The sequence below is a fragment of the Euphorbia lathyris genome, chromosome 5 (assembly GCF_963576675.1).
Source record: "Euphorbia lathyris chromosome 5, ddEupLath1.1, whole genome shotgun sequence".
In the NCBI taxonomy this organism is placed as follows: Eukaryota; Viridiplantae; Streptophyta; class Magnoliopsida; order Malpighiales; family Euphorbiaceae; genus Euphorbia; species Euphorbia lathyris.
This window is the reverse complement of record NC_088914.1, coordinates 72,809,457-72,836,635: the sequence shown is the minus strand read 5'-3', so window position 1 is coordinate 72,836,635 and position 27,179 is coordinate 72,809,457. Positions and strand designations below refer to the sequence as shown.

The window sequence follows — 27,179 nt, the reverse complement described above, 5'->3', positions numbered from 1 at the left end:
TAGAAGAGATGAAGGTCACCCAAAGGTGTATGGTACCTATTGAGATAGGAGAATACCGGGATGAGGTTTATTGTGACATTGTGGAGATGGATGCTTGTCACCTATTGTTGGGACGCCCGTGGCAATTTGATAGGGATGCTACCCATTCTGAAAGAAAGAACACCTATCGGTTTGTGAAGGAAGGGGTTCGTTATATGCTCACGCCTCTTGTAGGGGAGTCCAAGGCCAAGTGGAAATCTACTTTGATCGTTTGCCCAACTCACAAGGCGTTTATTAACGAGTGTGAGGAAAGTCAAACGGTCTATATAGTGATGGTGAAATCTAGTACACCGTCGGAAAGGGTAGGTAGCGAAGGTGAAGAAGTTCCGGAAGAAGTGGGAAATTTGCTCAATGAGTTCCGTGATGTGTTCCCAAAGGAGTTACCATATGGAATACCACCCCTACGGGACAACCAACACCATATCGATCTTGTGCCGGGAGCTAGCTTGCCTAGTCTTCCTTACTACCAGATGAGTCCCAAGGAGAGTGAAGTGATGAAGGAAAAAGTGGAAGAATTGATAAGAATGGGCTATGTTAGGGAGAGTATGAGTCCATGTGCAATGCCGACATTGTTGACACCAAAGAAAGATGGTTCATGGAGGATGTGTGTAGATAGTCGAGCCATCAACAAGATCACCATATGGTACAAGTTCCCGATTCCCCGACTTGATGATATGTTTGACCAATTGGGTGGGTCCAAGGTCTTTTCGAAGATTGATTTGAGGAGTGGGTACCACCAAATTCGGATCAAGGTGGGAGATGAGTGGAAGATGGTGTTTAAGACGCGTGATGGATTGTATGAGTGGCTAGTGATGCCATTCAGGATGACCAATGCACCGAGAACTTTCATGAGATTGATGAACTAAGTCTTGCGTCCGGTGATTGGGAAGTTTGTAGTGGTTTACTTCGATGATATTCTCATCCATAGTAAGACGTTGGAAGAACATGTGGAGCACTTGAGGACCGTGTTAGCCTTACTCCGAGAGAATCAACTCTTTGCCAATACTAAGAAGTGTGACTTTGTGATGGAGAGTTTGGTGTTTCTCGGGTATGTGGTTAGTGGTAATGGGATCCGGGTTGATGAAGAGAAGGTTAGAGCTATTCGGGAGTGGCCGACTCCGAAGACCGTTGGGGATATTAGAAGCTTCCATGGGTTGGCTACTTTCTATAGACGGTTCATCCGGAATTTCAGCGCTATTGTGGCTCTTATGACCGAGTGTTTGAAGAAGGGTAGAGGCTTCAAGTGGGGAGATGAACAAGAGAGCAGTTTTGCCTTGATAAAGGAAAAACTAAGCACCGCTCCGGTTTTAGCATTTCCAGATTTTGATAAGCTTTTCGAAGTTGAGTGTGATGGGAATGGAGTAGGAGTTGGGGGAGTATTGATGCAAGAGAGGAGGCCCATTGCGTATTTTAGTGAGAAGTTGTGTGACTCGAGACAAAAGTGGGCCACCTATGACAAGGAGTTCTATGCGGTGGTGCGGGCTCTCAAGACGTGGGAGCACTATCTTATCCGAAAGGAGTTTATATTGTACACCGACCACCAAGCCCTCAAGTACTTGGGAAGTCAAAAGCAAATCCGGAGCTCCATGCATGCTAGATGGTCTACTTTTGTGGACAAGTTCCCTTATAAGCTTCTCCACAAAGCGGGGCAACAAAACAAAGTAGCGGATGCTTTGAGCCGAATGGTAGCACTCCTCAAAATAGTAGCCTTGGAGTTAGTAGACTTTGAGCACATCAAGGGGGAGTACTTTGACGATCTGGACTTTGGGAGCGAATGGGAGAAGTGTAGGAACGGAGCCGGGGGAGGCGAATATCAGTTGGTGGATGGGTTCCTATAAGGGGAAGTCAGTTGTGTCTCCCGAACACGTCCATACGAGAACTGGTGATCTAGGAACTACATGGAGGGGTGTTAGGAGGCCACTTTAGTAGAGATAAGACCTTAGACGCGGTTAGCTCCCGTTACTTTTGGCCTAGGATGAGGAGAGATGTGGTGTACATCGTAGAGCGATGTGAGATTTGCCAAACCTCCAAGGGGTATGCTACTAACGCCGGATTACGTATGCACTTGTCGGTTCCGGAAACTATTTGGGAGGACCTTTTAATGGATTTTGTGTTGGGGCTACCGAGGACTCAACGTGGTATGGACTCTATCTTCATGGTGGTGGATAGGTTCTCGAAGATGGCTCATTTCATCCCGTGTCGGAAGACTAATGACGCCACCGCCATTGCTAAGCTTTTCTTCCATGAGGTGGTGAGACTACATGGGGTTCCGAAGAGCATAGTGTCAGATAGGGACACCAAGTTCGTTAGCCACTTTTGGCGGACTTTTTGGGCTATCCTCGGGAGCACTTTGAAGTTTAGTACCACGGCTCACACACAAACGGATGGGAAAACCGAAGCGGTGAATTGGACTTTGAGAAACCTATTAAGAAGCAAGTGTCGGGACAAACCCAAGATGTGGGATTATGTGCTTGCCCAAGCCGAGTTCGCCTACAACTCCGCCGTGAGTTCCACCACCGGGAAGTCACCTTTCGAGGTTGTGTACACCAAAGCACCGAACCATTCGCTTGATTTGAGTGAGGTTCCGAAGGGGGAGAAGAAGAGTGTAGCGGCACACAATTTGGCCAACGACTACCATCAAATGCACCAAGAAGTTCGGCATAGCATTGAAGGGAAAAATAGTAAGACCAAAGCCAAGGTTGATGAACACCGGAGAGATGTGCAGTTTGAGGTGGGGGATGAGGTGATGGTGTACTTGGGAAAAGAGCGACTCATGCATGCTACTAGCATCAAATTGAGGCCGAAGAAGATTAGCGCCAATGCCTACCAACTAACCCTTCCTAATTGACTTGGGAAGATGTCTTCTTCTTTTAATGTGCAGGACATTAGCTTGTGGAAACCGGAGGGAACGTTGCCAACCAAGGCATCGGAAGCGGAGTCCGACTCTTTCAAAGAAGGGGAGAATGATGAGGGCATCCCTTCCCTAAGCCCGAGCCCGGAGCCAAGAGACGAGAACAACGAGAGCCAGGGTAACCAGCCAAGTATGCGGGGCGTGCTCACCAAGGCGCGGGGTGTGAAGGACCCAGTTTTCGAAGAATTGCCTAGAAACTCAGGAACGCGGGGCGTACCTCTAAACGCGCGGGGCGTGGATTGGGCAGCCGAGAAGAAACCAACCCAGGAGGTCAACTACGCGGAGCGTAGTATCAAGGACGCCACATGTGAAGATCATCAACAAGGGTCCCCAAGATCAGGGGCTCCAATATGCGGGGCGTGACTCCAGGAACGCCACGCGTAAAATGCTCATCGAAGACTCTCCAGGTTCAGGAGCTGAGTTACACGGGGCGTACCAAGGTCCACGCGGGGCGTATCCTGCCTGAAAGATACTTCTTCTTCAAGTTCTCACCATTGGGGGACCATTTTCTGCCCCAATTGAAATTACTGTTTTGCCACTACTACTATTTATCTATACTACCCTTGCTATTCTCTTTCCCAATATGACCCTATCCTTAAAGCTAACCTAGAAACCTACTTTGGGCTTTAGGGTCATTTACCTTATTATCTGGGAGAGTATATAAACTCTTTTGTTTGTAATGTGAACTTAACTTTTTATGAAATTTATCTCAAAGCCTCCATTGGAGCTCAAGGTTCATCCTTGTTTGGGTTCATTCATCCTTCAAGTTTAGCTTGGAAAGATTGCATTCTTTGTGAGTTTACGATTAAAACTCTCAGTCGATTTCACTCTACATCACATTAATTAATATTGTGATTGCTTGATAAATATTAAAAATAAGTGGTTAATTTAAAAAATATTAATACGCATGATACAGTTTCAATAAAAAAACAAAGAGAAAACAAAAAATGGACAAAATGATAAAAACAGAGAAAAAAATGGAAACAATAGAAAAAAAATTAAATAATTAAAAAATGAACAAGGTTTATCTATATTTAGTACATTGGTGGTTATAACTAAGAATTACATCTAGATTTAGATGTATGAAAATTGCATCAAATTTAATAATAAAATAATAATAATAAAAAATAAGATAATATAGTAATGATGATTCTATTTAAAAAAAATTGTAAGTAAACAATATACTAAAACTTTGATAATAAAATAAAAAATAATATTCATTAATGTCTTAATCGCTGTATGATTTTATATAAATATTTTTATACATATTTCGAGAATATCAATTGTTTATTTTATAACTATGACGAGCAAAAACTTATTAATTAACTAGTTATGATATGAAATTAACAAATAATTATTATAATATATTAATTACTCATGTGTTTTCTATATAGACCTAGAGCCCAAAGTGGATATATGTTTCTATATGCTGCATAATGCAACATGCAAGTCCGCAGAGATGCTCCCGTTATTTCCTACATATATACAAAAATTAATGAGTACTTTAATTTTACAAAAGAAAAAGAAGTTTAATTTATCATATTTGTTTCATGATATATAAATATATATATATATATTATGTTACCTGTTGAGGAAATTCACCACTTTCAAGTTGTAGATTGATTAATAATCTTGCTGCTTTATGTAATGGTGTTGGATCTCTCTTAACCTATTTATCATCAAATATGCTTCTTGAACAACCAATTAAATAAAGAGTTAAAATATTAAATATTTTTAAAATTAATAATTAAAATATAAAACTAACTTGTCCTCCATGAATAAGGCCCATCATTGCCCACGCAGTTTGTACCAGATGTGATTTGTTTCCTTCTAATGGTGTATATTCCTGAAAAGAAAATGTATATATAAAATACAATTAATTATATCATTGAGACTGATTAACATGAAACTTTCAAAATAAATTAGTTTATTGAATAAAAGCTTAATATAAATAGCATTTTAAATAAAACTTATATAAATAGTTTTAATATAAAGCTTGGAGTTAAAATTTACAAGAATAATTTTGTATATAGTATAAGTAATTGATTAGATTACCAAATTACTACATGAGAGATAGCTCTCTCCCCAACCTCCAGAACTGAGTTGTTTGGAAAGTAGAAATTCGCAGCCTTTTCTGACTACTTTACTATTGTCACATGTCTTTCCAACGGCAGCCAAACCTCTTAGTGCAAAATATGTACCATATATGTAGCAAATTCCCCAGTTTCCATACCTGCACCCCAAAATATTACTTAATAATAAGAAATATAATTTATTATAAAGTTGAACTTTACATTTCTGAACTAAATTACATAATTAATAGTTGAATATGTACATACCAAGAACCATCAGAATTTTGTGCATTTTCTAGATAATGAGTTGCCTTAGACAATGTAATTTCTACTTCTTTCTTCTTGTATTCAGGATGCAACTTTTTAAACAACACAAAACTCTCAACCACAGATGCCGTACATTCAACATACCTGAAAATACATCATTTGATAGATAATCAAAATCATTTTGAATTTCACCTCCCCACTTAAATTTAAGGATTCAAAGCATGCATACTCATATTCCACCATTATTCCAGCAAAAGCTTCCGCAGGGTTGAACATCTGTGAATCCAGAATTGTAAAACACAATTAGTCATCGATTTTTCTTTGTAATGAAAGTTACACATTACTAATAGAGAGTGACATGTGTGTCAATTAACTGTGGTTACATGATTATTTCCTAGAGACAATTAGTGTTAACTAGAGTTGATTTCTTGACAAACCAATGTTATCATTATAGACCAAGGCTACATAAACATGAGCCTTTTATTTGTTCACTTAATTGATTTAATAAGAAAATTTTCAATTTTTCATTCTTGATATGGTGGTATCAGAGCCATTTATTCAATGTTTTTCTTTCAGATTAAGATTTACATCTTTTTTTTTTTATTCAAAGCTAGGGACAGAAAACTGAACCTGAATATTATTCAAAGGACGAAGAAAAATAAGGGACAATGAATAACGGAAATTAAGTAAAATGAAATAAAGGACGTCCTATTGCATTATCACGGATGAGCAACGAACAGAAACTAGGTGTTGAATCCCAAGAGTGACGGCAGGTGTTGACATGACCAAAGTTAGCAAGAGCATCCGCAACCTGATTACCCTCTCTGAAGACATGAGAAAAAACCACAATCATATCAGCCATAATCTCTAAACAGGAATACCACCCTGTGCGCAAAGTCCAAGGTACCAGTGTAGAACGAGAGCGAAAAAGATGGATGACATAACTAGAGTCACTCTCAATCCAAAGACATCTCCAACCCATGGAATGAGCAGTCAGAACAACAAAAATGGCAGTCTTAAATTATACCATGTGCACCAGAGAGCAGTCAAATGGAAAAGCAAAAGCACCAACAGCACAACCACGATGATCCCTAAAGACACCCCCGCAGCCCGCCAAACCTGAGACCACTGAGGCGTCAGTATTAGCCTTAACCTAGCCAAACATAGTCGACTTCCAACAAATAGAAATCATACATGGAGCAGAGTGCAGCCGCAAAAGTAAACCAAGAGTGTGAAGAATTTGCAGCTCAACAGACGAGTTCCAAGCGGAACCAAACGCCCTAGAATTAGCCTCATGAATATAAGCCCATAAAAGCCGAAGTAAAACATGAATATTAGGAGGAACATCCTGAAAAAAAAAACAGGCATTCCTAGCATGCCAAATAGTCCAAATAACATTCACCACAACACTACCCCATAAAACAGAGATTTTAGAGCTGAACCAGAGGGAAGAAGCATGTAATAACAATTCATTCAAAGATGAGTTCAGTTTAAGACTCCTGCCAAACAAATATGAGATGCTAAGCCAAACTTGCTTAGCAAAACTACAAGACATGAGGATCCAAGGATTCAAAGTCCGAATGACAAAAACAACATCGTGAAACAATTACTAACCCGCGGGCCCGAAGAGCATCATGAGTAGGTAAATAACCCAAAAAAGCTTGTCACATAACTATGGAATGAGAAGGCTGAATACTAGGGCGCTAGATGAAACCAAACATAGGAGGAAGGGTAGGAGCAGGCCTAAACCATAGATAAAATAAACGAGGAGAAAAAATACCATTACTAGCCAGACACCAAAAACAGATACCAGAATCCAGATTGCAAGGTTGAAGGCTAGAAATCTGTTGAACTAAATGAGAAGGAAGATCATGAAGATTGCTCCAAATACGATGCTCTCGAAAATCAGAAATGTTATCCAAAAGCCTAGCTCGATCAGAATGAGAAAGACCAAGTTGCTCAGCCAAAGGAGGAACCAACCACTCTGAATTCCAGAAAGACAACTGAGAAGAAGAGTCGATCATCCAAAAGGAATTATTACAAAACATAAGATAAGCAGGCCGAATAGAAGATCAAATCGAGGAATGTAAATAACCAGCCCAAGCCATACCTGATTTCCTAATAAAACATGATCTAAGCAGGTCGAGGCAAAAAGAATTATCGGCAATAAGACCCTAGGCGAGCTTCTCATTTAAAGCCATATTCATCGAATGAAGATGCTTAATTCCCAAACCACCTTCTCGAAAAGGCCGGAGACAAAATTTCCAAGGAACAACAACCAGTTTCTTAGACACAATTGAACCAGTCAAAATAAAAATTCTCATGCAACCAGCAATACGCCGAAGCAAACTAGCACGCCAACGATAAATAATAAAAGAGTGAACCATCGAACCGCTAATAATAGAGTTAACTAGAGCAAGCTGACCATCCATAGAAAGAGTAGAACCCTTCCATTTAGAGAAAATCCCAGTAATCCTATCAACAATTTCCCCTAGATATCTTGCTCGGGGGGTCCCTTGGAAAAGAGGCACCCTAAGATAATTAAAAGGTAAATAGCCAAATCGAACCCTGGTGATGCCAGCCAATCGAGAGCGACGTCTAGCACTAATAGACAAACTGAAGATAATTTCTGACTTACTCTAGTTGACCCGTTGCCCCGAGATAGTTCCATACTCAAGAAAAATTCGGTTGAGCTCACTAACATTAGCAACACTGGCTTAACAAAAAATTAACACATCATCTACATATAGAAGTGGGTCGGCATCCTAAAAACCCTAGAATAGCTCATAGGAACAATCAAACCATCAGCAACCCAAGAGGAAAGAAGCATGCTGAGATAATCCTCAGCTAAACCAAAAAGAATGGGGGAGAGCGGGTCTCCTTGGCAAACACCTCGAGAGCAAGAAAAATAGCCATTGGTACCTGAATTAGTAATTATTGAAATTCTAGCAGAAGAAAGAATATTAAGAATCCAATCCCTGAATTGGAGGGTAAACCCAAAGGCCTGCAAAACTTTAAACAAAAAGTTCCAATCCAAAATGTTAAAAGCCTTTCCAATATCCACTTTGAGGCTCATATTCCCACCAAAACTCTTTTTGTTCAACATATTAATGCCCTCCGAAGCCATGGCAATACAATGATGAAACTGTCGACCGTGAATGAACCTAAACTAATTGGCAGACACAATACGACTTGCAATCCACACTAGCCTGTCAGCTAAAATCTTAGAAATGATTTTAAAATTGAAGTTACTCATAACAATGGGACAATATTGCTCAATAGATGAAGCACCAGGGACCTTGGGGATAAGGACTATGAGAATAGAATTCAGCCCCGTTGTAATTATTCCAGTCTGGAAGAACCACTTAACCATATTAATATCATGACCCACGATATCCCAAAAAACTTGAAAAAAGTGACCCATAAAACCAGTAGGACCAGGAGAACGGCAAGGATCTATGTCAAAAACCGAATGCTTAATTTGAGAATCATCCGGGCAAGTAAAAAGCGACTCATTCTCATCCTCAGAAACCAGACTAGGAATTATAGAAGCCACACCTGATAAATCCGCTCGAGAATCAGCAAGATTAGCAAAAAGCTTAGAATAGAAGTCTGTAACATGATCAAAAATAACCCTCTGATCCGAAGTGGCAATACCGTCAACCTTTATGGAAGAAATACCCGTAATGGCCTTCCTAACCGAAGCCATTCTATGAAAGAAGGTCGTGTTTCTGTCACCCTCCAAAAGCCAATGGACCCTACTTTTTTCCTTAAAATAAATTTCCCAATGGAGCAATAACCGGTCAAGTAAAGAGTGTGCCTCCAATTCCTATGCATGAAGGTTCTTAGTCCAACCAGACCCACTAATATCCCACTGAATACAGGAGAGATCCAATTGCATAGACACAATGTCCCGGTTGAAGTTACCAAAAATAAATTTATTCCAATGACGAAGCACCGGTCGAAGAGTCCGAAGCTTATAAATCAACAAAGGCATAGGAGCAATAGCAGGACAAGGACTTTCCCCAATGATTTTTAACAATCGTCTACAAGTCCGGATGATCGGTACATATTTTTCTGAAATCTAAATCTAGAAGGCTTACCAGGCCCTATAGAAAAATTAAACAATAAAGGATGATGATCCGAATTATGTCTCAGTAACCTAACACAACTAAAATCCCATGCCTCAGCAAAATCCACCGAAACAAGATTCCTATCCAAATGAAAATTAACCTGTGAAAGACCACGATGACCATTACACCAGGTAAAAAAATAGCTAGTCAAAAGGACATCCATCCAATGATAGTCATCAAAAAATTTCTGGAAATCACGGCAAGGCCGCAGAGCTGGAGGCTTCCCAGATTTTTCATGAGCACCAAGAACCGCGTTGAAATCCCCAATGGCTAACCAGCGACCCTGCAACTCAGCCTTAAGTGAACACACACTATCAAACATATCAGTACATCAGTTAGACTAGATGCTACCATAAGAAAAACAAATATGATTAGAAACCCCTTGTAAACTAATACTGCAAACCACAAACTGCTCATGTTGCTTGACAACCGAGAAAGGATCATTCAAGCAAACCGAACAAAGAATCCACAAGCTAGGCCTTGCATGCAAATTAAATGAAACTGACATACTATCCAAACTAACCCAAAAAGCACTCAGGATAGAATCAAAATCAATCATAGGCTCGGCTAAACACAAAAGATCCGGCTTATGAGAAAAACACAAATCAAATAAAAACCTCTACGTATGAGGGTCGAGGAGTCCCCTACAATTCCAAAAGAAGAATTTCATAAAAAAACGAGCAGGTAGTTTATTGGCCCATTTAGATCGGCTCATCAAAACATCAACAGTAGAATTCTCTTTTCAATGTCTAGAAGAAGAAACAGTGTGCCAAACTCCCTCCTCAAGCTCCATCTGATCCGCCATGAGACTTTAGCAGTAGGTATGTTTTTATTACCAGGAGATTTTGGTGTTTCAATTTCCTCCAAAGAGAAATCATCTCGCATAGGACTTCCCGAAGAAATCTGTTTAGCCACATCTGACGAAGCCAATGAAGTAGCTTCAATAATTTTACTAGTTACCTCTCTAACCGGAACTGAATTCTGAGCCAATACCAAATTTTGAGAGACCATATTAGGAACCACAATAAACTCTTCCAGAACCATATCCCAAGCTACCAATGAGACATTGTTCCGCGGAACTGGTGATTGAGACCCCCTATGAGTGGCCTCATCCGCAACCACATGTTTGGAACTCGGTGGCTTCTTATTTTTCCTGCAATCATAGGCCATATGACCAATGGAGGAACACACTTTGCAAAAGCTTGGCAGTTTCTCATAAACAACTTCAATCCAAAATTGTTTACCTGTTCTTTCAATTCCCAATTGAGTCGACGAATCCCCTGCCATGTCAACATCTAACAACATCCGAGCATAGTGACCAAAATCACCATCCAAAGTTGCATTATCAAATCCGAACAAGTCCTCCAATACCTTTAGCAATGTCCGATAAAATTTGAAGATCCTAGTACTCCCACGACAAAGCAAACAATCTGACCTAAACCTGCTTATAAGTGGACTTCTCAACAAACGGATCGAAATCGGAACCCAATAGATCGCAATCTGAAAGTTCATGGATGCATATTAAGAACCCCACGACCCAGAGCCTTCTCCTTAGCCTCTTTCGAAGGAAGAATAACCTGAAAAAGACCTCTCCCAATAGAGACTAACCTCCATGAAGCACTAAGGCCCCGAGCAGAGGAAAGTCCAAGCTTGAATTCAGCAACCTACCATGACTTATCTCCTTTAAAAAGCACCAGATGGCCAATCAAAGCATGAGAGCAGAGAGCAATACGCCTTTCAAAGGCATCCTGAGAAATCCGAACTGATTTCAGACCACCAATGTCTGAGATAACAACAGAGGAGGGAGGCGCCACCACCACATGATGGTGCAAAATCGAGGAGAAAGAGGGCTTCGAAATCGGTGGAATTGGAGCATTCCCAATACATGAAGACTGAGAAAATATCCGATTAGGATTGAAGAGAACTCCGATGTATAAATAATCCTCATGGGAACAAGCCATCATGATCGAAATCTAAGAATAGCAGACAGAGAAGAGCAAAACAGCAGAGCAAATAACCAAGACAAAAGCAATCCATGAGGAGCAAAAAACTAGAGAAGGAGAGAAGCAGACTAAGAGCAACGGACTGAGAGAAGCAAACCGCAGAGAAAATAAGATCCGAGAGAAGCAGACCGAGAAAAGCAGACATCGAAGAGTAGCAGACCGAGCCAAAAGCAAACCGTGACAAACGGCGGTAGAGAACAACAAGCAGCGATCAGCGATGGAGGGCGGTTAGGGCCATCGCCACTTAGGGCCATCTGCTATAGTTTCATCGATTATTCTTCAATCTACTACATATCATCTTGCTTTGATTAGTGTCTTCTGTTGTATTTTATTTTTCTTGTGATATTTCTTCCCACTTCAAGCATGTCTTACATCAAAACATTTACTAGGGTCAATGACAGTAATGTGAATCGGAATGCAAATCATAATAATCCACTTATAAATCTTGAGAATACATCAAATCCAAATGCAAGCAAAAAAGTTCATCAAATCATAATTTTACTGATGTATCACAAAATCCATCCAATCTCTTTTCCATTCATCTTTATGAACACCCTACCCTAGTCTTGGTTACGTAGCCTTTAACTAGTAGGAATTACTTTTCCTAAAGTTGTTCAATAAGGCTCATTTATAGCCAAGAATAAACTTCTTTACGGATGGATCTTTGTCTTTATATATTATTCTTGAAATGAACCAGCATGTTTGGCTTATATATAATTAGATGGTTTTGTATTGGATAAAATATTCTCCTTCACCTTCAATTGTAGTGCATGATCTGGTTTGATGCAACAACTCAAGTTTGGAAAAAAAATGAAGAATCGGTTCTCACAAGGAGTGTTGCACATTATTAAGTTACAAGATGAAGTTTTAGCTATTATGTATGTATATTTGTTTGTCACTGATTATATACTAAATTGCGTATAGTTTGGGAGGAGTTTGTTGATTTTAGAGTCATTCCATTTTATACTTGTACTAATGTGAGTGTTGAGGGTTGAGCTGCTATCAATATAGTTCATGCACAACAAGAACATGATTTCATCATGAAAAAATAAGAGGATTGAATGCTAAATTTGGAATGGTGAAGTCACAAATATTAATGATAGATCCTTTACATTCTTATGATCTAGTTTTTAATATTTTCTTACAACATGTGTGTCAAATCGAAGGAGTTCAAGAACATGTCTTGATTAAAATGTCAATTTTAATAGAACACATAAGGGTGATAATCATTGGTGATGAGAGAATTATAATGCTAAGAAGTCTTATGGAAAGAAAGGAGTTGTGTGTTCTTTTTGTGATAAAGAAGGCCAAACAATTGATCAATGCTTCAAAAAATATGGATATCCTCCAAACTTCAAGAATAAGAGACATTTTACTACAAATGTTATTATTGATTTAGATCTTAGTACTCTAGTTCTGCTATCTTTGAATCTTGTTGATATCACTCCACACAATATGTAAAGTTTATTGGTGTGTTGTAAAATGTAGATCAATCTAATGCAGATGTGTCTTTAAATTGTTTTACAATTGCCGAGGAGTTGTTTCTTCTTAACTCATAACTAATGCTTTAAATTACAACTTTGAGGTTGGAGATGCTGGTAAGATTTTCTTTAACTATTTTTCACAATACTCATGTTGTTAATTCTTCTAACTTTTTTAGTTCTATAATTGTTATACTTGAGAAAATAGTGCATTTACCTAGTTTCACGTTTAGTCTTATTTCACCTTTAATCCTAATTTCACCTTCAATCTTATTTTAGTGAGTAAGCTTTTTTTTGTGATAATCCTTGTACTTTTGATTTCTGCTAATGAGTTTGTTTTCTAGGATCTTCACACCACGAAGAAGACTGGTACAACTAGGGTGTATAATGGACTCAATCATTTTCATGTTTTTCAATCTTCACAAGTTATTACATTATTTGGTTTCAGCATAGTAGTTTGATAAACATACATTTCCTCTTTAGAATTATAGGCTAGGCCATATGTCTGATTCTAGATTGCAAATAATGTATCATTCTACTATTACAAAGTATGATAAATATGGTTATTATGTTTGTCATGTTTGTCTTTTGGCCAAGAAAAAACGGTTGTAATCCTGTTAGTTAGTCTCATATACAAAATTATTTTGATTTAGTTTACTTAGATGTTTGGGAACCTATGGTTGTTCCATCTAGTTCTAGTTATAGATTCTTTCTTACTAATGTTGATGATAAAAGTTGGTAGACTTGGATTTATTTTTTAGCATCCAAAGCCATTCAAAAATTTTATAGTTTAATTTTGACACACTTTGAAACAAATATTAAGGTTATACGGTCTGACAATGCTTATGAATTGTATTCAAAAATTCTTTTCTGCAAAACATGGTGTTTTGCATCAAAAGTCATATGCCTATACTCCACAACATAACGTCATTATAGAAAGTAAACATCACGATTTGTTGAATGTTGCTAAAGCTTTGTGAATACAGGAGACTTACTCATGTCCTTTTGGCCTGGTTGTATTTTATATGCAATAAATCTTGTTAATATGCTTCTAACTCCAGTTTTACATGACCAGTCACCTTATTTTATTTTGCATAAAAACGACCCCGAGTATGAATGTTTGAGGGTGTTTAGATGTTTGGCCTATATGATATGGTACACAAAAAAAAAGTTTGGTAATAGAAAATTTCCATGTGTGTTTCTTGGTCATCAATCCAATATGAAAGGTCATCATTTGTTTGATTTGGTTCATAGTAAAGCTATAGTTTCATGAGATGTTGTTTTTGACGAGTTCATTTTTTGATACACTCAATTTAAAGTTGATATTATGAAACATATATGTTTACCTAATGTTGGTTTTGTAGATTTTTCTGGTATGGAAAATGATAATACTTTATTTTCTAATAATATTTCTTGTGAGACACACTCCATAAATCTTATAATGGATTCTATGATCGAGGCTGATCGTCACCTTGAAAACACTAGTGTTCCTTCAATAGTTCAACTATTTCAGAGGGAGCACTAATATTTCCTTTAATAGGATTGAAATCAAGTTAGTTTATGTGTTTCCTATCCCCTTAAAAGTTTACTAATTGGTTGAGTCTAGTCGAGTACTGGCACACCTCTAGTCACCGTGGAACCATCAAGATAAATCCCTTTTTGAAAAGAGAATGGGCATATTGTCATGTATAAATGAATGGCTCGAAAGGGAAATTCTTATGTTATTATTGCTTTCCGAAAGTTTGTTAAGAGTTATAGGACAGTTGTACACTTCACATTTGTATTTTTTGTAATGGTTTGCCACCTTATCAGCAACCTTTACTATTTTAGATCATGCTTTTGTAATGTTTTGGTCATGCAAATGTTAAGAATTTTTTTTATCGCATCTTCCCCCTTTATGTCTTCCTAAATTCTTCTACTAAATCTATCTTGTTCAGTACCAATACGTCAAAGTGTGTATTTATTGTTGTGTCAATATGTAATATCGAAACTTTAAAAGTGTGTATTTTGATATTCGAATGTGATATAAAATGATTTGGATGAATTAGAATAATTATTTAATCGCTAAATATAATATTTACTTGCTTAATTTGGAATGAGACATTTTGTAATAATTTTAATCCAAAAATTCTTATTTGTTTTTAGTTTTCTTTCAAAATTTTGGCAGATTTTTTAAGGATAAATATTGTCATTTTTTTATAAGATCATGGTCGGCTCATATGAAGGATAATCCCCTAATGAAAGGATAAAAATTATCTTCTTTGCATGGAGGTGACAATTGTTTATTTTATTTTAGGATAAAAAACTTGTCTTATATTCCAAAGTCAAAAGTTCTTCTTTACATGGGACAACAACCGTCCATCAGAATGTGGAAAATAGTTATCCCTAGTATTAGGGATGGCAATTGTCCCATAAAATGAGGATGACATATCATGACGATAAAGTTATCCCGAAAAATATAGAGAACATTTTTTATTATTTATAGAGACTATTTTACCCATCCTTTTTGCTATTTCTTATACGTACCTCCAACCATGGACGAGAAGAAGGTGGCTCCCAAGCTGAAATACCACCATTTTTGCTCTAGAAATATTAAATACGTTATTATTTCAAGTTAGTAATGAATTAATCTTTTAGTCCTTGATAATTTATGGTCTCAAAGCAATTGAAGAAAAGGAAAAAGTTATATTTATCATACTTGCAATGTAAGTAGAAAATCCACCGCATCATATAATCTTTGTGATTCAACTTTGTTGCCAACAACCTCAACCTGCTTTTCTGATAATAACATTAAAACCTACAATAATACATGGAATCATGGTAATTAATAATAAATTAGTAAAAATTATCTGTGTTTCAATTTAAATAGCTACATAGGTTAACTAAAGTAGAGTAATTACCAATAGAGCTTCAGCTGTGCAGTCAGAGACTTGCCACCCTTGATCTTGCTCAGCTAAAGGCCATGCCCCTTTTGAAATATATCTCAATGTTTTTTTGAAATCTCCAGGTGGATTTTCTCGTATCTTAGTAATACATGAAAATCGACGATATTAAAAAAAACTAACTTAATTGTTGTAATCCAGAAAACTTTATTTATTTAATTATTTATATACTCTCAAACTAATTAAACCTGGGTTTGCTTGATAAATTCATGAGCTCTTCTTAGAGTAAAATCGTATTCATCTGAAAGATTACTTGTTAGAATTGCTTGAATGTAAAAAGTTGTATCCCACAATTGAGTGCCCAAATTCTGCATTAATTAGCAGTAATTTAATAGTGTCATTGTTAGTGAACTAATTAGTAACTAATAATAATCAAATTGGGAAATTATGTCAACCTGCATTTTCATTCCATCTTCAGCAATCCATAAATAATCCGGAACTCTAGCAAGGTGAAACTTAAAAGCTTTTTGATTTGGATCTTCTGCCCAACATGCCAACATATGCAAAACCTGAATATATATACTTAAAGATTAATGTTGTGCTTAATCATATGTGTAATAAATTAAGAAAGCATATATATATATATACCTTTTCCAAGCAAGCATGAGTGAGAAATCTAGAATGTAGATCCTCAAAGTGTAGTATGTCCATTACTCTGTGCAAAGCTTTTTCTCTTAGCTTGGAAAATGGCCAACACTTCACAAGTCTTTCACCAACGTAATGAATGCCATCAAACATCAAATCAAGTTCAAAGGAATGATGGACGTAAATATCCTCCTATTTCATATAAAACCATAGTTGTTAGCTTTTTTAATGAAAAAATATTTTTTATAGCTTTTTAGGAGAAGCTTTTGTATTTATTTCATTATGATAAGATTATCCTTTCTATTTAATTACATAAAACATGTTTCTATTTTAAAGTAATTTTAATCTATATAATACGATTATTGAAGGAAGAAGTTTTGCTCCTCGCAGTTAATAAGTTCTTGGCCTTGTTTGGCAAATAAGGTTTACACTTTATCTGTTAGCATATTACATTAGTAATTAGCTGATTATCTTCTATTTAACGGATTTGACTAATTGTTTGTGTAAACTTGTTTGATAAAACATAGCTAATTACTAATACTTATTTGTGTAAAATAATAAATAAAGACATTTATCTTTTATGGCTATTATTTGCTTCTTTAATAATTTATATTTAAATGGTGAGTAGTAATTGACAAATATAATTTTATGCAAATGGATAAATATTTATCTTTATAAATTACAAATAAATTTCTTTGTATAAATTAGTGTTCAATATATCACTTTCTTAATCATCTTCAAAAAAAGTCATATACATGTTATATCATAGGTCTGTATTAATAATAAAAATATATTTAAAACAATGAAAATATTCTTAGGTTTCTATTAATACATAAAAGCTAAGGAAAAAATAGTGGTTTAATATAAATAACGTTCTATATTAAATTGAACAAAACAATATGTAAGAATTTAGTAAAAGGAAGAATATAAAATATTATTAAATTGATACATGCTATTCAAATTAAATCTCTCAAGAGTTTGCAAAAACTCATTTTCGATAAAACTAGTTCAATTAATTTCATTTTGTTCATATTTCTAAACAAAAATAATAATAAATAAACAAATAAATTCTCTCTTAATAAGTAAGGGTAGTAATTAGGGACAATAAAGTATTTTAATATAAATGTTGCAATCTCCAATAGAAAAAGCTCATAAAATCATTTTTTTTTTCTAAATTAGTGTTGTAAGCCTGATTTGCTTTCGCAAACTTTTTTTTTACCAAGCAACACTATTAGAAATTTTGACTAGTCAACCCCTCTAAAATTTTGGTTCAAATCTCCAATTTTACCTCAAACCTCTATTTACCAAATATGGTCATCGTTTTTTAAATTTTACTTAGTTATTTACATTATTTTTTATTGATTTTTGTATTATATATTTACTTTTATAATTTATTTATTGATTAACTTAAATATCCATAGTGGGCATCTTATATACTAACAATAATAAGTTATCATAATTTTAGCAAATACTAATTATTAATCAACTAATAGCAAACAATTCTAATAGAAACAACAAACATATAATAACAATAACAAAAACAAATAAACAACAACAATAGTAATAAATAAGTACTTCACCTTTAAACATGAATGTCGCGCTTTGTTCCAATTAATTTGATCATATGGTTGTGTATAGAGTTCTTTCCTTAATTGAATGATGAGATCAGTGATAGGACCCACAAATTTCTTTCCATACAAATATGCTATTGGATTGTAAAAAGTGCGCAAGTAACACCACAACTTATCTGTCATGTTCATATATGCAGATATTAGCTTTGGATATTGAATCATATATTTTGAAATATAAAATACTAAAAACCTTAGAATTTAAAATAACATCTATAAATTCTTAATCCTTTATTTGAAGCTTTTATTTTAGTAAAAAAATGAATTATATTAAATTTCTTATCTGTAAAAAGGAAAAGTAATAGTTAATATATATATTCATGATTTTTGTGAAGTCAACCATGTGGTTTAAAAGTTGACAAACACAAGTATGAGTTTTATGCCATTAGCAAATAAGTAATGAATTTAACATATTAAAAAAAGAATAAGAGTTTCTAATGAATTAAGATAGATAGTGGAGATGTAAAAAAAAAAAAGATAGATAGTGGAAATGTTGAGGAATTAGAGAGTAACGATGAGTGAAATATGGGTGGAGATTATAATTGGGATTAAAAGAAGGGAAATATGTAAAAGCTAATGATTGAGAGTGAGAGAAGAGAGTAGAAGAGGGGAAATAAGCCACAAAAAATGGTGAAGGATCTATGTACACTAATTGGGTTAAGTTTGATGATGCAACAATTAGGGCATAGGTGGTGATTTTACAATCACATTTGTCGTTCAGGCCAACCTAGAGATCGATATAGATAACGAAGGTCACTAGTGTTTAATGGATTTTTAAATATATGTTAATATAAGGGTTATGTTTGTAACTATTCTCCCAGGGGTATTTTGTAATTGTCTCAAGTGTGGTATATGTCATGAAACCAATTGAACTAAAAGCTCAAGCTGCTAGTTAAGGCCCAATCATAGAACTTATGTTAATCTTTGACACACTCCCACACGCAAAATGCCCCCTGGGCTTGTAGGACCTGATACTATGTCATGGAACCAATTGAAGTAAAAGTTCAAGCTAATAGTTAAGGCCCAATCATAGATCTTATATTAATCTCTGACACAATATATATAGCTTAGTTTGTAACATATTAGGGTTAACTTTGTATTTCTTTTTTCCAAATTCATTCCACCTCTTCTTCTTCCTTCTTCTGCATCTTTGTATATTCTTCACAAGTTCTTTAGTATATACAAAGTTCTTTTTTCAATCACTTTCGTGTTCAATCTTGTTATGGTATCACAACATGTTTTATGCATTTAATCTTCATCTTCAAAGGATATTTCACAGGAATATATTCAATTCTTCCTTTCTCACTGTTCTTAATTATAATGAAATTAGAGTTTCAGTCTTCTCCGTCTTCATTTCTTTTTGCTTCGATTCTTTCTTTAAGAATCCTTTAATATTTTCTTCATTGTTGTTGTGTTTTTTTGAGGTTATCACATATGGATTGTCCATGACAAAAAGTTCTTTGTAAATCCGATTGTAGGAACAATCGGTCTTTCTGAAACTCCATCTAATGTTTACTATTTGCAGTTCAATAAAAACCCTAGTTTTGTGTTAGTCGCTCAGTCTCTCGCCGGAGATTACTATCACTTATGGAGTCGTAAGTTTAAAAGAGCATTACGTGTGAAGAATAAGGTCTCATTTCTTAATGGTTCTTTACCCATGCCAGAGAAGAACAATGTGAATCAAGCAGCCCAGGAATGATGCAACACTATGATTTTTCATGGATTAGTAGATTAGCAATACCTACTATTGTGAATAACATTCACTAGTTTGATAACTATAATGATGCATGGAGTGATCTAGAGAAGAATTTTGCTTAGGGAGGTTTGTTGAAGATTTTTGAGTTACAAGAGCATATCTAGACTTTTGTTTAGTGATCTTTGATTATGACTTTACACTAAGAATATGATGATATGGGAAGATTTGATCAATTTTTGGCCATTATCAGTTTGTAAGTTTTCTCCATTATAAATGTGCGGCACTTGTGGTTTTAGCTAAGTCTTATCAAGAGGAAGATTCAGTGGTCAGGTTCCTCAAGGGTTTAAATGTTGAGTTTGTTGGAGGAAGATCACATATCTCTCTTATGAAGCCTTTGCCTGATATTACATCTGTTTTGTCTTTTTTAATTCAACTAGAGAGGCAAAATAATAATTATAGTACGCATTTGGAGTCTTACATTAATCTTGCAAAAGGACAGTATCATGACACTAAGAAGAAGGCAAGTCCTAAGTGTAGTCATTGTGACAAACCTGGTCACACTGTGGATCAATATTATAGAAAGCATGGATTTCCTCCCAACTTCAAATGCACTAAAGGAAAGAAGAATATGATAGGGAACGTGACATCTGATACCACTAACTTTGAGGATTCTTCTGTAGTTGTTCGAGTTGCAATGCAACCATTCTAAGGAGATTCTTCAGCTAATCTTACATTGACCAAGTCACAATACACTCGTTAAATGGGTATTCTGGCTACACATGATTCTATTTGTGAGCAGCAAGGTCCTGTTATAACTAATATGGTGTCGGGTGAACTATCTTTTCCTATTAAACAATATTATATTGCTAATATCGATTCTGTTTTAAATGGTGAATGGATCTTAGATAGTGGTGCAATAGATTATATTTGCAATGATATTTCTTCTTTCTTGTATTTGCATAATATTGATAGTGTGACTATGAAATTACCTCATAACTAATAGTTAATGGTCAATTAAATAAGCACAATTAGAATAAATAGTCATATTCTGCTTCATAATGTATTCTATATACCAAGTTTTAAATTCAATATAGTTTTTGTTAGCAAATTGGTTGAACATTCTAAATTTTTTTGTGTCTTTGTTGATGACATGTGTCATATCCAGGACACTAATCTTCGGCAGACAATTGGTTTAGCTAAGTTGTGAAATGATTTGTCTCTCTTGGCACGAGAGATTCCTGATGTCTAGCTTGCTAGTACTACTAGTTTTATTTCTGTTATTTCTTCCCAATTGATTAAATCTCAACCTTTCTCTAAAAAGGTCTTATGGTATTTTAGATTAGGGAATTTTCCTATCACCAAATCAGAATTGCTAGGCGTCTTCTTTGTCTACCTTGTCTAATAAGGATGATCATTTGATTATTCCTTTGCCCAAGATGAAAAGGTCGCCCTTTCTTGTAAGTACTACTAAAACATCCTCTATTTTTTATTTGGTGCATCTTGATGTATAGGGTCCGTTTAATACTAAATCTAGGGTTGGTTATAGATATTTTTATTAATGACTATACTTGATATACTCAGATATATCTTTAAAAAAAAAAGCACAAGCCACGAAGTGTATTAATGAGTTTTATAATTATGTCAATGTTGATTTTTCAAAGTCTAAAAATTTTAGGAGTGATAACTCTCTTGAACTTCAGTTGAATAGTTTTTTGTTATTAAAAGGTCTTTTGCATCGACTTTCTTATCCATATACCCCTAAATGGGAATAGTGTTGTTGAAAGAAAACACCAACATCTTCTTATTGTTATTTGAGATTCCAATCTGGTTTCCCTTTGGCTTTTTGGGTTGGTTGCATTCTTCATACAACCTATCTTATTAATGTATTTCCTACTTTTTTTTGGATAAGCAAACACCTTATAGTATTTTGTTTTAAGATTCTCTTGTGTAAGAGGCCTTGAGAATCTTTGGCAGTTTAGTTTATATTACAAATTTAAAGAATTAGAAGTCCAAATTTGATCCCCCGAGCCATTCCTTGTGTTTTTATGGGTTTTGAACCATATGTTACCAGTTATAAGATCTTCAATATTGAGCCACATACATATAATGTGTCTCGGGATGTTAAGTTTATAGAACATATATTTCGCTATAAAATTACATGGCAGGTTCTCTTAGACAACACCGAGCCTTTGATCAGCATAGATTTATTGACTAGTTTGATTCCAAGAGAAGAGGATGTAGTAACTATTCATAATACACATATTTTTCCTAAATATGATAATGATATTTCTATGGATAGTGTATTTACTAATTCTTCTGATCATAGTATAGATAGTAACATGAATATGAATGATGCTTTTAAGACTAATAAAGATGTTTTAGTATCTGATGTGAATGCTCTTATTGTTGTTCAACCTGTTAATCCTAATGTTGTTCAACCTATTAATGATAATAGGAAGTCCACTAGGATTAAGGTTAAACCTCGGTATTTACTTAACTATCATTCTAATCAATTGGGTTCTTATTTTGTAATGTCTGATCAATCTAAGGTTAAATATCATGTAACTAATGTTCTAAGTTATGATAAAGTTTCAGGTTCTCATAAGAATTATGTTATGAACTTAAGAATTATTCCTGAGCCTAAGAATTATAAATAGTCTATTTAATGATTGTCGACATGAAGCTATGAATAAGGAGTTACAAGCTTTAGATGATACTAAAACTTCGATTGTAGTCCATTTGCCACCAGTAAATGGGTGTTCAAGGTCAAATTAAAGAGAGATGGGTCTTTAGAAAGATATAAAGCTAGACTTGTAGCTAAGTGTTATACCCAGGTAGAAGGTATCGATTACATAGATACCTTTTCACTTATTATAAAAATGAGCATTGTTAGATTGATACTAGCTTGGGCTGTTATATACCCTAAACCCACTGTCGGCTTCAAGCAACTATCGATGTAAACTGAGAACCTATTGTCTAAGGTTTGACTATGTGTGCTAATTTTTTTTTAATTATTTCACATACTCGATTTACCTAGGAAGTCCTGAGAGAGCAACAGCAGCTAGAATTGGACCGAGGGGTACTAATCCTTCAGACTGTCTCAATCCAGGTAACTCTAACTCCATTACTTACTGACAAAGGGATCCAGGTAGCTCAGATCTAGCTATACAAGATTGGCCTTTATTTCAATGTGATGTTAACAATGTTTTCCTTCATGGAGAACTACAAGAGGAAGTTTACATGGAGCCACCTCTAGGTTTAAAACTGCATGAACCTAATATGGTGTGTAAATTTAAAAACTCCCTTTATGGTCTTATATAGGAAGCAGACAATGGTATTCTTGATTATCCAATTTTCTTTTTCTTCATGATTATATACAATTTGAATCTGATCATTCTATATTCATTAAACATAATCAACCTCTTGTTATTGTTTTAGTTGTTTAGGTTGACAACATTATTATGACAAGTGGTGATGTTAGAGAGGTTGATTGAATTAACATTGCTTTGAATACAAATTTTAAGATTAAGGATTTAGGAACTTTTAAGTACTTTCTATGTTTGGAGATTGCTATGTCTGTTTCAGGAATTCATATTTTACAGAGAAAGCATTGTCTAGGAAGGTTGCCAGAGTTGGGGTCAAGTGAGAAGAGAGTAGTGATACTTTAAGGAGATATAAAAGAAATAGCAGTGTTCACATAGATTCTGAATGACAAAAATAAATTTGGTTATTCATCGTTGGATCTAAGCTTATTAGAATCCTAAATGATCAAATTCATTCCGTCATTCATGGTTTATGTGAATACCATTGTAAAAGATAAGGTAAGGAGAGTTAAAAATATATAAAAATACCATTATTAGTTTAAGGGTGTTAGCTATTCATCCTGCATTTGCTAACAACGGTAAAACTCATATTCATGTTTGTAATATTTATACCACATATATGGTTTTATAAAATTATGAAATCACTTGTATTTCTTTTTATTATTATTATTTTCGCATTTGAAAGACAATTAATTGGTAGATTTAATAATTCCTTTTAAAAATAAACTAATTGAACAATTAGAATTAATATAAAAATTAATCTGAATTGATTTCTTTTAATTATTAAAAAATAATGGTAAATATATTATATGATATTTTTTCTATAAGGTACCAAAATAATTTCAAGATTTTTGGGAGAGCTAATTTAGCTCCTATCTGCAAAACAATACAATTTCAGTCTCAAAATTTATCAAATGACACAATTAAATGTCTTATTAACAAAAATTGATACATCAAATTATTGTACCATTAACCACTCTACATCAACTCTCTGGAATTTATGACTCCTAGTTGTAAAGGAGTTAACAACACAATCATCTAATGTGTCAATTTCCATTAGTGATGCTATTAGTTACGCCATTTGACAAAATTGTGACTAAAATTGTATTGTTTTGTATCTGGGGAATAAATTAACTCTTCCCTAAAATTCTTGACATTATTTTGCTAGCTTATCATCAAGAAGATTTTCTTGTTTAGAATCAAAATAAACGAAACTAAAGAAAGATTAATACAATCATTTGGTTTACCTGCGCTAAAAGGAAGAAATGAAGGGATAAGCATCATTTCTGGAGGCACTGGATTGCATCCTGCCCACTCATACACTCCGAGTACCTTCATATATAATCAATACATTATTTAATTCTATGTTTTTCTTTTCTCTTATCATGCGATATTTATTTGATTTCAAATATATTATGCTTGAAAAATCATAATAAGTAATATTGAGTACCGAAAGGAATATCTTCCCCCAAGTCTGAGTGTTGATAGCACCTCCATGATCAATAATCCATTTTTGGCCCTTAGCAACACTATTATCTTCAATTTCATCAGGTAATTGTTCTCCAAGCAAACGTAACAAAACATAATTAAGTGTTGTGCACAACATTGTACTGTGACTCTCTATATGAAATCCCCATCCTCCATCTTCATTCTGGGTTTTTGTTTCTCTCATTATAAATCAATCATACTTTGCAAAATATAGAATATTTATGTACAACATCTTATAATTACATACTTGATGGTTGTATATATATCGTAGTATTTCTTTCTTGTGTTCATTTGAGAGAATTGTATCAAGCGTTTTGGTGATATAGAGACATATAATCTGCAATTTTGTAAAACTATAAAAATTAGAATCCATTATTATTCACCACAAGAAAATTTTAAATCACCCATGAAACATGTGTCTGTAATAGGATAATACCCAGAAAATCTATCATTTGAATTACCGTCGAACGTCACCCTTTTAAATCCATCCCAGATGTTTCTGAGAACTATGTGGTCGGTGATGTTGAAACAAGATTAATTTACGGTAAATAATTTTTTAGTTTCCTCAATTTGTGTATATTACATTACTTAGTCCCTCTATTTGTTAGAAACTCGTTACAAAGTCAATGAGTTTTGGTAAAACTAACTACTTAGCCCATTCATCTATAAATTTTATATAAAATGACAAGTTTACTCTTCTATCACAAATTAATAATCTTCATATATATGTAATTAAATTTTATGTAAATTTTTATTACATTGATACAGTAATTTCGTTACTACAATTATATTATTATTTAGTGCATTTTAATTAAAAAGAGGTAATCAAATTTATAATAACTTAGCATTTTAATTTGAAATAATAAGTGCTGTCAAAAAAAATGAAATAATAAGTAGATTTTTCATATAATATTTATTTTCTGTGTTTGTTATTGAATTTTTAGTTTATTAATTAAGGATTAACTAAATGATATATAAATTAAATAATAATTATTTTTTCTAATCTAATTAGTAAAATTCTAGTTTATGAAATAATTAATAATTAGTTTTAATATATAGTATTTTAGTAGAAAATAGTTGTTTTTTTTATAATTCATCTGATTGCTTGGTTCGAGAGTCGTTAAACACCCTTTAGGTAGATCTTCTCATAATTAAAGTTTTTTATCGATATAATAAGACTCGAACTCAAGATCTCTAGCTTAGTAAAAAAAATAGTTAAATGTTACATTATTTGTTTTTTAATGTATGTAATAATTAGTATTTGTTTGATATATTATTTATTGAAAATTATAAAACACTAAAATAATCTACGGTAAAGAGATAAATTTATCATTTTGAATATAATTATTCATTAAAATATTTTTAAATATATATATTAAATATGAATACTGTATAAAATAAATATTATATAAAAGATATATTCATTATTTTTGAAATTAAAATATTATATTATTATAAATTGGATTACCTATTTTTACTATAAAAAATCAATATAATTTTATACTGATATTATTTTTTATACTTACTTAAAAACATCTATTTAAATTAATCAATAATATCAGAATAAAATTATCAATTTATATAAAATTGATGGATGAAGAAACTACATCGTTTTTTCAAAACTCACAGGAATATATAATTTGTGTTTGAAAATATAAGGAATGACTAGTGTAGTATGTACAAACTTAGACACTAATAAATTATTTACCCATTAATTTATGCAAAATAGGTATCAATTGTATGTTTGACATATATCTTAAATGGTGGTTTTCACCTCGTCAGTCACCGTTAGATCTAGCATTCTAACGAGCCTAGATATAACATTGACAAGATCAAAACTACTGATATCTGAAAATAGCAAGAATACTAAATCATTGTCATATGATTTAAGACATACCAAAGGAGGAGTTAAAAACAATTGTCCAGAAAATTCAGAAGGCCAATGGCCATCGCTTGATTGGATTGCACAGCTGAATCTGAGAGCTTTTCTTAGAGCTGTATCAATTTTTTCATCTGTAATTTCCTCATTTTCTTCCAATCTAACTTTGGGTATGTTGAACACATCAATTTGATTTTCTTTGATAAGCTGTGTAATAATTTAAATAATTAGCTATGTTAAAAAATGAATAAATTTGAATAATTTGTACCTGAAGATTCTTGAGAAGATCACTGCTTGCTTTGACTTCAAAACGATTACGAGTGAAATTATCTCTTGCAGATTGAATTTGTTGAAGTTCATCAGGAGTGCCAAGATCCTCATGGAATTTCCAAACCTGCCTGCCTACAAAATTATTAGTGCTAAATAGCAACGAATTATTATTGTCACCATTATTACCTATCTCAAGCTTCCACATTTTTCAATTTGCAAGAATATCAATATGGTTACTGCATATTTATATTGCCCTGGCAGTAGCCATTATTTGAACAATTTTGTGTATTAAAATACTGATTTTTTTTTTTTTTTTTTATGCAAAAACAATAATGCAAATAAGAAATACATTTATATCTATAATGGGTCCTTTCTGAATCAACGAGCAATTATTAAGGAGAGAATGCATTAATTACATCTATCACTTCTTGTTGTATCAGTGCCACAGCATTAATTAAGTAC

The 27,179-nt window shown here is 34.0% G+C and overlaps 1 protein-coding gene across 2 annotated transcripts; it reads right to left on the bottom strand.

The window, feature by feature from the left end:
- Positions 1–4,141: 4,141 nt before the first annotated feature.
- On the bottom strand, positions 4,142–26,956 carry LOC136229517 (beta-amyrin synthase-like). Of its 2 annotated transcripts, XM_066018368.1 has the most exons (18): positions 26,716–26,956; positions 26,466–26,654; positions 24,816–24,905; positions 24,531–24,731; positions 24,328–24,412; positions 18,014–18,180; positions 16,437–16,625; positions 16,244–16,357; positions 16,037–16,156; positions 15,807–15,929; positions 15,605–15,703; positions 15,433–15,489; positions 5,519–5,565; positions 5,290–5,433; positions 5,006–5,183; positions 4,716–4,796; positions 4,536–4,619; positions 4,142–4,425 (listed from the first exon to the last, which is right to left on the bottom strand). In XM_066018368.1, the coding sequence occupies exons 1-18, from the start codon at positions 26,920–26,922 to the stop codon at positions 4,318–4,320; spliced, it is 2,283 nt and encodes a 760-aa protein (XP_065874440.1). In that variant the 5' UTR covers positions 26,923–26,956; the 3' UTR covers positions 4,142–4,317. The 2 variants fall into 2 exon arrangements, with proteins under 2 accessions (XP_065874440.1, XP_065874441.1); XM_066018369.1 differs by lacking the exon at positions 26,466–26,654.
- Between the last annotated feature and the right edge of the window lie 223 nt (positions 26,957–27,179).